General features: G+C 36.9%; 1 protein-coding gene across 1 annotated transcript; it reads right to left on the reverse strand.

Annotated features, from left to right (window-relative positions):
- Positions 1 to 239: 239 nt before the first annotated feature.
- Blimp-1 (PR domain zinc finger protein 1) lies at positions 240 to 8846 on the reverse strand. The gene is made up of 6 exons (XM_085952460.1): positions 8484 to 8846; positions 7497 to 7613; positions 5377 to 5525; positions 5063 to 5163; positions 2700 to 4889; positions 240 to 568 (listed from the first exon to the last, which is right to left on the reverse strand). The coding sequence occupies exons 1-6, from the start codon at positions 8844 to 8846 to the stop codon at positions 240 to 242; spliced, it is 3249 nt and encodes a 1082-aa protein (XP_085808586.1).
- Positions 8847 to 9619: the final 773 nt, after the last annotated feature.

Here is a 9619-nt window from a genome sequence, read left to right on the forward strand (position 1 = left end):
CACATTTTTCTGCGCAACAATTAATTTCATATACAATTTCGCAGCATATGTGCCAACACTATAATGTGCTCAGTATTTATTTCTAATTCGTTAATTTATTTGTCCGAATGAAATATGCTCCAGAACGTAACATCGCGAAGGAATAGATAGAACGCTGGTCGCCGAACGTCAGTCGCAGCCGACTCATCATAGTTATCCCAGAAAGCCAGTCAGTCACCAGTCAAAGTGGTTAATTCAGTCTAAGTGCATTCGATGATGAGTGGCTGGCTGGACTCGATGACGCTGGGCCTCGTCTCGTCGGGCTGCCTGACCACAGGATGTGGGGAGTATCCGTGCTCTGTTGGTGTGTGTTGCAAGTGTCCCTGAGGTCCGGGAGGCATGTCTGCGGGAAGTCCTCTGTGGATAGGGTGCGAGGGATGAGGAGAATGCTGCGGGTGGGAGGGGTGTGACATGTGGTGAGAGTATGGGTCAAGGTGAGGAGGAGGGCGCTGGATGAAGGCGGACTGCATCAGCCGCGGGGGAGGGCGGGGGTCGTAGGCTTCCTCAGGACAGTCCTTGTCGGTTGGACCTGAAAAATACATTTTACTGAATAATCTTGACACATTGTATGACATAATTTTATTAAAGTCACTACATATTAATATGAATGCAAACTTTCATTTTACACTCTCTACGGTGATAAGCGCTTGTAATGTTGTTTTGAATTTCACGCAAATTACAAAAAAATACACAATAAAAATATATATTGTGATAAATTATTAGATAACTAAATTACTATCTATACGTGGGTGATATGGAATTACAGTGCACGTGTATTTTATATGTTGAGTAGTGGCCTAATGTTGGGGTAGTATTGGAGTATTCGTCTCTATAACTATTGATATGATTTCGATATCATCACATCGTTTATAAAATGTGTATTTGATACAGAAAATATACATAGCGGAATGTGGGCTATTCTCCATAAAAGTCTGTTGATAATAATTAATTATAACACCTGCACATCTATCCATACACAAGATTGCTATCAGCCTACCGACTACCGGCGGTTATCGAGGATAGTTTATCATATTATGTTTCTATTGAGGTATTATAATTGTTACAATAAGATAGCCTTCTAAACAGTCAAAACTTTCTATCTCGCTCTAAAATTTAGCACAGCCAAGAGAGGTGCTGTTAAAACATAGCACTTATTGTAACAATTACAACTAAGTTATTGTAAAAATTATAATACTTCAATAAAAAAATATGAAAAACTACCCTCAATAGCCGCAGATAGCGGCCGATAGCAGTCTTGTGTATAGAATAGATGCGCTGGTCTACTCTATAGATTTCAATATGCTACGTTTGTGAGTTTAAAATTTTTAAATGTACTAAAATGAGAACAATTTTTTCCAGTTAACTAAAAAAATGAAACTAAACATAACATAGTAACATGTGTTTTTCATATTATGTGGTATCGCAGTGGGTAGTCAACAAATAATATTGAAAAGTGAATGATATGTATATTATTATCGTACTAAAAACGGAACTTATTTCACAGTATGTAAAACATGCACGAACCACCATTTAGACAACTTTCTTTTTAAAATGAAATCTTCTTTATTATATGTTAGTTCTGGGTCAATATTCGCTTTGGATGATTGTAAAGGGCGATGCCCTCGCATAAAATGCATGGCGATTTTCCCACTCGACCAGCTAAGAGAAAGTGTCTGCTACAGATCTAGAGTTGACGGGAGGAGCATCCCGCCAGTCAGAGGTCTGGTCGAACCCCCAGCTTACCTCCGCGAGGCTCGACTCGGCGAGGTGGAGGAATGGAAAGTCTTTGCGCGACCTCAGACTCGACCGCGCCAAGTGAAAGTGCCAGTGTTTAGGTTAAGCGCGACATCAGAGGACGGTTTTATATTAATTTTGATGCATTTTTATTCTTTATGTCGATTTTAATATTGCGAAATTTCTTTGTGTGCAAAGAGGAAAGAATATGTATTTTTTCATAAGTGAAATTCTTGTGTACTTACGTGTATGTATGTGACGATCGATAACTATTAATTAATTGATTGTTTGATACAAAGTGATATAAACAAATTTTATTATAAAAATGATTATTTTATTAAAATACTACACATTGGTTTATAACTGACAGGTATTTGATTCAGTTTTACCCCGTTATTGAGACTAGATGGTTTTGATTATGGTGTGACAACCAACATAGCCATCGATTAATAAACCAAATTTGTCAATTAAATTCTAATCAAGTAAATTCTGACTCAAATAATAACATATTGCCCCTAATTGTTTTTCAGATTATTTAACAACATATAAAAATTATCTCAGATAAAGTTGAGATTTTTAATTATCAAGTGAAAGTGAGATTAATTGTTTGTAAAAACAACGCAGCTGTGTTAAAAAAATCTTCAACTCCAATTTTCTGATAATTTTCAAATACAGACGGTATGTATAAAAAGGCTTTATAAATAATTTGAAAACGAAAAAAATATTATTTTCACTACTCTTATGGATTATTCAAAAATGTGGGAAGTGAAAGTGAATCGCTCGAAGAAAATGTATGAGCCAAGTGATATGAAAATTAGTTAAATGTGAAAACTGTAACCTATTCGTGAAAATTCATTTTCATAAAATGTTGATTCAACGTTGGAGATCTGTTTATAATTTAAGAGTGTTACTAGAAAATATCTTACCCAAATATTCTGTGTTGGCTGCATTGGCCATGGCCAACTCCTCCTCGATGTTGTTCGGCTTGCAGCTGGTCGTCTTCCAGTGCGTTCGGAGTCCCGAAGCACTGATGTACTTCTTGTCGCAGCCCTGACAGACGTAGGGCCTGTCGTTGGTGTGCAGCCGCTTGTGCAGCTTCAGGTGGACGAACTGCGTGAACTTCTGCATGCAGAGATCACAAGCGTACGGTTTCTGCCCGGAATGGAGTCTCAGGTGAGTCTTCAAGTTAGACGTTGATGAGAACCGTTTCTTGCAGATGTCACATTGGTGAGGTTTCTCTCCAGTATGAACAAGATGATGTTTTTGTAAATGCGCCAGTTGAGTGAAAGATTTTGTACATACATTGCATTTAAACGGTCGTTCACCAGAATGAGTTCTTAAATGAACCTTCAAATTCGAAAGTTGACCGAATGTCTTACAACATACATTACATTCGTAGTGCATTTTGCCATCTTTCTTTTTGAGAGGGTACGGTAAGCTTCTATAACCTCTTGACCCTTGAGAGTTTGGACTCAAAGGGCTGCAACTTCTCGTGCAAGATCCTCCGTCAGGGCTCAGACTTCCGTGCGGTGACATTCTTGATGGTGATGTATGTCTCAATGGAGGCAAAGGTTGTGTTAGGTGGTGGTTCAAGTTTGAACTCTGTAACATGTTCATTTGTGTACAATTTTTGAGCGTAATTACTCCTGATGACGAAGGGTAGTGATGGGAGAGACCGTTCCTGTCATAATGATGATGACTCGATGATACAGGAGGAGAGTGAATGTTGGGAGGTGAACCTCCGAGCCTTGTGATTATTGTAGAATTAGGTGGCGAATACATTCCATACATATAATTAGGCGATGGATGACTCTCATACCTCATTTCTCTAATCTCCCGAATTTCTCTTATTTCTCTAATTTCTGTGGTGTGAGGTACCATTTGGTGGGCGGGCGAGGCATACATGAGGGCAGGCGGTTGAGGAGATGGGGCGCGGTGATTATTGCGGGGTATGATTATTTGTGGCCCTATCGGTAAAAGACCAGGAACTGGACTGGGAAGATTTGAACTCGAGTCTGGACTACACGCATTGCCATACCTTTGGCTTTTCTTGTAGGAGTATGCCATTTCGGTGGGAGAAGTTGGTGGTGGCGTTGCGTTCGGTTGTCTACCATTAGAATCTCTTTCGTCAACATCCAGCCGATTACCGGTTAGTATGGTTTCAAGAATGCTAGAACTTGGAGGAGTGTATCTAAGAAATGCGGCGGGAGGAGGTGGTGATGCGCTTTCTGCTTCATAGTGTGGTTTAGAGAGAGGTGGCGCGACTCTCTGAGATGTATCCAATACAATAACAGTGGAAGTTGCCGGGTCTCTTCTAGGTGGCGAAAGAGGACACATTGGCATTTCTTCGACTGGATCTTCAACAATAGTCAATTCTTTTTCGCTTTCACAATCAGGGTCTTTATTGTTCTGATAATGGTAAGCGCGAGGCATTTTAATTTTTACTTTTCTAAACTCATTTCTGTGAATTTCTACCATATCGACAGCCTTCTGAACAATAACGGTAGTCTCTTTGGGGGCATTAGCTTTTTTAGAGCAATCTAAGACGTAGTTGTTTTCTGAATCAGAGTCACTTGAATCTTCAGGAGGAGTAAATCCATCATCATGGTAGCCGTTACTATGGTACCCTTCATCTGATCGTACGGATCCATCGGCGGGTGTTAATTGATGATGATCATATGGTGCGGGCTGCGGCGCTGCCGGAGACTCTTGTGGTCCTCGCGGCGGGCTTTCTTTCCGTTGTTGGATGATTATCGTTGAGGTTTCTCGGTGGTGTATTCTTAAAGGCAGGTCTCTCGCTTGTTGGGTGGGTGCAGCGGGACAAGGTTCTCTAGGATCGACAGGTGTGGGAGAAGGGTGAGTTTTGTAAAGTGGGACGGGTGAGGTTTCTCTTCGTATACTCTGTCTGGCGGGTGGTGACGCTCTCCGACTAATGACATGTACAGCTGAAGAGTTAGGGGGTGGAGGAGGTGGCGAAGGCTCTGGCGGAGTCTCGGCGCGGATGAGATCTTTGGGATGCGATAATCCCAAAACATATTTCATGTGGTTATAAGCCACTTCAGGGTGGATTGGTGCGGGGGGTAGTCCGTACGCCTTTTTTATAGTTTCTTCTTTACCTAAAATGAAAAAAAAATAGTAAGCCACGGAAGCTAAGAGCAATAAACAGTTAAGTCATTGATAGTATATTTTTTAATCAAATTTTAATATTAATACATAACACATGCTTCAGATTTCATTTCATTAGGTACTGAGGTACAATATTATCAAGCTATGAAATTTAATATCTTACATATTGAATACGTCGCTCTTTCTGGATCGATATCATAACCCAATCTCTTGGCGAAATCCTTGCAATACCACACCATCAACTCCTCGTTAGGCATTATGTCCCTAAAAATAAAAAGACGTTTTATAAATGTTTATTGTTTTTAAAATTAACTTTTACGTTTCTGAAGTGAGAATATTTGTTTATTATTATTTTTTGGCGTTTTGTGAATTATAATTATGTAGTACTTATTGTAGTACATGTCGTGTGCGTATATGGATTTACGACCATAGTGTCACTGTATAATAAAAGTTGTAATACCATAATATTATATTTACCTGATTGTGTAAAAATAGATATGCTCTCCGTGTTGGCACGCGGCGAGGTTCATGACTGTGAAGGAATAGGCAGACGCGACGTATCTCATCCAGTTGGCGACACTCGTGTCTGACCCATCCAGGTAGTAGTAGTCGTTGTCTTTGAATATCTGTTGAGGTAAAAGAAGCGTTAATGTTATGGAAAATAAGCACAATTGTTATTATTTATCTGTTAAATGGGGTTATTTATAATGTCAACAGTGTTATTAGTTTGATGGATTTGAAAGATTATTTCGGTTTATCAATATACCATAGATCAGCGGTGAGGGGTGGAGGTAGGTTGTTAAGTTTCGACATAAATAGTGCACACTACTACTTTGTCAGCCATACTTATTTATTTTCAATACTATTTGCAGATGGCGCTCGGGAATTTTTAAAATTCAATTAAACCCTGCCAAAACCAAACCACAATAGTTTAGGTATGCTATGGGCGATCTGGCAAAAACAGTGCACACATTTTCAGTCATACTTATTTGTTTTCGTTGAATTAATAATACATGTTACAGATGGTGTTGGTTAGTTTTTTTTTTAATTCATTAAACCCTTCCTAGGCCAAACCATAATCGTTAAAAATATTCTTCTATCCATAATTATGTATGGTTTAATGGTATAATTTTAGATATTTTATAGACAAACGTATATTTTTTTTTACTGTTAACAACTATGGCTGTCTTTACGCAGGGTTTAATTGAATTTGAAAAACTAACAAACACTATCTACACGTTGTAGTTTTAGTTCAAAGAAAAAAAAATACATAAGACTGCCAAAGTTTAGTGTGCACTATTTATGTCGGTACTTACCATCCTACTTGTAACCTTCGCCACTACCATATATACACTTCCTGTACTTTCGAAATGTCTTTAAAAATACAGTTATAGTATATTTATGAAAAAAGCATAGTATGAGCAATAAATTGATATACAATTCATTTACAATTTTCTCTCCTAATCAGACATCTCCATACGTTGGAGGGTATAATAACAGACGACTTAATGCAATTCTGTCAAGCTGTCTGTTAACCATTCACATAAACTATTGAGTCATTGCTCTGTATCACTCACTACATATTAAAAAGCACGATGTGATGCGGGTTTCAGCCCACAAGGCTTCAGCGGCAGATGCTTTTCTATGTGGGTCAAGATTGTTCTTTTACAAGTAAATAATTTACCGGTTATAACCATGAAGGTGACTAAGAATACAAATGATTTTTTATGACGTAAAAAAAAATTAAAAAAATATTAAGTACATATTATAAGTATTTATTTTTATTTCGCGTAGGTATATTTTATTTGGTGAAAAAAATGATTAGTGGTTCAGTATACCTTTATTATCTGACGACATATTTTAATTTACAATGAATGTAGCAATAAATAAATGATTACTTTTCACGTAAGCTTTTATGCAAATGGGAATATAGCAAAGAAAAATTAGCGTTTTTAATAAACCATAAACCAAAAGTTTTACAATAACTACAAACTAAAGAAAACAAAGTTTATGTTATGTATGTACATGTGAACTTACCTTTATGTTTCCGTAGGTGTGGTGTCTAACAGTTTCCTGCACCTGAACGAAAGAAGAGAGAGGGGGATATACAGATTAGGTTAGATGGAAAGAGAAAGAAATATGGCGAATTAAAGAGGTGACCACAGCCAATAACCAAATTTTTTGTACAGAAATTATAACATTATTTCTAAGAAATAATCGAGCTGCATAATAAAATCATAAATTTTATAAAAAAAAACTTGCTGAAAGCTAAATAATTAACTAAAAATAAAACAATAAAGTTTTTTGCGTTATAATTCTTGCTTTTTCGGAAGATAGTATTTTCAAGTTTTTTATTCCACTATTTACACAAAAATATGAAAAATGGTAATTCATTAAATTTGGTTTCAAACCGAATAAGGAATTAGTTTTAATATCGTAGTAAAAGCAAGAATACTCTATTAAAAAGTGCAATCGAGTGATTTAAATAATAATTAATCGATTCTAGCCCGAAACCGCTTAAAAAGCATTGGAATAATAATAATAAATATGTACATATTTACAAAAGAAAACTAGTACGACGAAAAATTGTCACTTACCCTCCAATAATATCTCCATGATACTTTATCGTCAGGAGAATTTGGGGTTCTAGTTCCTTCGAATGGTCCAAACCTAGTTCCTTTAGGAATGACTCCGGTACTCCATACTCCTTCCGTCTAGAAAAATGATTAAAAACTATTTTATGAATTCGTTATTGACGTAACTAAATTTAACCTGTGTTATTTTATTATAATGGTTATTATTTTTACAAGCTAGTATGGTATTGAAAATACATCATTTTGAAAAACACTCCTGAGAAAATATATTATAACCAATAGAAAAAGTCTTTTTGAAAAAAAGTAAGACACCCGGCAGGAATCGAACCTGCATCTCTTGGGTTTACGCCCCGTACGCATTGTCCACAATGCTACAAGGTGACATACTAATTACGACAAATTTTAACTATTGGCCCTTAATACCTGCTCATCATCGCTCTTCATTAATGGTACATTCTTAAATTTTGTGAATTATTCGTTGAATAAAAGAAATAATTAATTAGTATAGTATTATTATAAAAATTAAATAATCTGTTAGTCAGTTAATAAATATATTTTATAACAGATTTCCACTTGATTCTGAATATTGAACTATCTTTTATGTGGAAAATAGAGTTTTTCTTACTTTTGTTAAGTATTGCAGATGTATGAATATTAGTTAATTTCGTCGTATTTAGATAAGATGAAGGTTGCTCAATGGTAAATCACAATGACGCGAATCCAATGAAAGCGGGTTAAATTTTTTCCCGGCATCGTATTGTTCTCAATGTTATATCTGAGGTATTATCAGTTACGTCTTATTGTTGATAGCTGATTAGGGCTTCATAATCTAAACTCTGTGTTTGAATATTGTGCTGGAGTGGATAGCGGAGGGCGGGGTGGTTTCAGAAACGTTTCCGTTCTTGACAATGGCAATGGCGTAGTAAGGTTTTATTTATTTCGTTATATTATAAATTCGATTTAACAAACATAGGCACAGAAGGTAATTACCGGAGTATTTGGGGTGGACAAGACTACGGAGGGCTTGAGAGTGAGACTCCGCGGTAGGGTTTTCTCGGCGCGCGTTGGCGTCCCTTGCGGGCATGGCACGTCCGGCACGATGTAAACGGTCAGCCTCTCGTAGTCCGACTCCCGCAGACTGCAGGCAGACTGTTGAATCTGCTGCAACTGCTGCTGCTGCAACTGTTGCTGTTGTTGGTGCTGCATTTGTTGTTGCTGTTGGTGCTGCATTTGTTGTTGCTGTTGTTGCTGCTGCTGTTGCTGTTGTTGCTGCTGATGTTGTTGTTGTTCATGTTGTTGTTGTGGTTGTGGCTGGTGCTGCTGATGTGGTTGTTGTTGACTGCCGCGCTCCATGTTCGACTAGAAACAAAAATATGACTATTAGATATGTTAGTTTTTCTCTTCCTTTAATTTTATATAGGTACATTCCTACTTCATGGAATGCCTACCAAAAAACTCGTTTCATTAGTGGGTGTATTAAATTAGCTCTTTGGATTGGATATAGTGATTTAAAAATATATTAACACTTGGTCATACGGATGTTTTTTTTAGTCGAAAGTACCTCATATGGTTGTAATACATGTTTAAAAAATATTGATGCATTTTTATCCAATGGTTTATATTTTTGTATATTTTATACATTTTCCTCAACATCTCTCTATTGATCTACGAGTATATTCCTTTGATACAATATTGGTACCTATGTATCCTAGAAAGCTTGGGGAGGCCTTCATCCAGCAGTGGATTGACCCCGGCTGATGATGATGATGATGTGTCCGAATGATAGAGTACCATATGGTATTCAAACTTTTTATTTCGATATTATAGTTGATTTAACCATTTCAAGCTTTATTATAGTATCCTCCACGTAACTTTGCAATTGTACATAGTGACAGGATTTGTGTGTAATACGCACTCCGTATTAGTGTATTAGTATATGCCAGGCGACTGATTGGCTGATTTCATCAAATAATTCAAAATAATTCAAAAAATCTATTCCAAATTGCAAGGTTACGTGGAACAAATCTTAGTATTGACCTAAATTAAAATTCGATGGCATGTTCAAGAAAGAGAGCCGGGTGAAATTTTAGTACTTAAGCCGATAAGTACTATTTTTTTTTGCTTAA

The sequence above is a fragment of the Rhyacophila brunnea genome, unplaced genomic scaffold, assembly GCF_057557595.1.
Source record: "Rhyacophila brunnea isolate RB1 unplaced genomic scaffold, BYU_Rbru_1.0 scaffold_3, whole genome shotgun sequence".
In the NCBI taxonomy this organism is placed as follows: domain Eukaryota; kingdom Metazoa; phylum Arthropoda; class Insecta; order Trichoptera; family Rhyacophilidae; genus Rhyacophila; species Rhyacophila brunnea.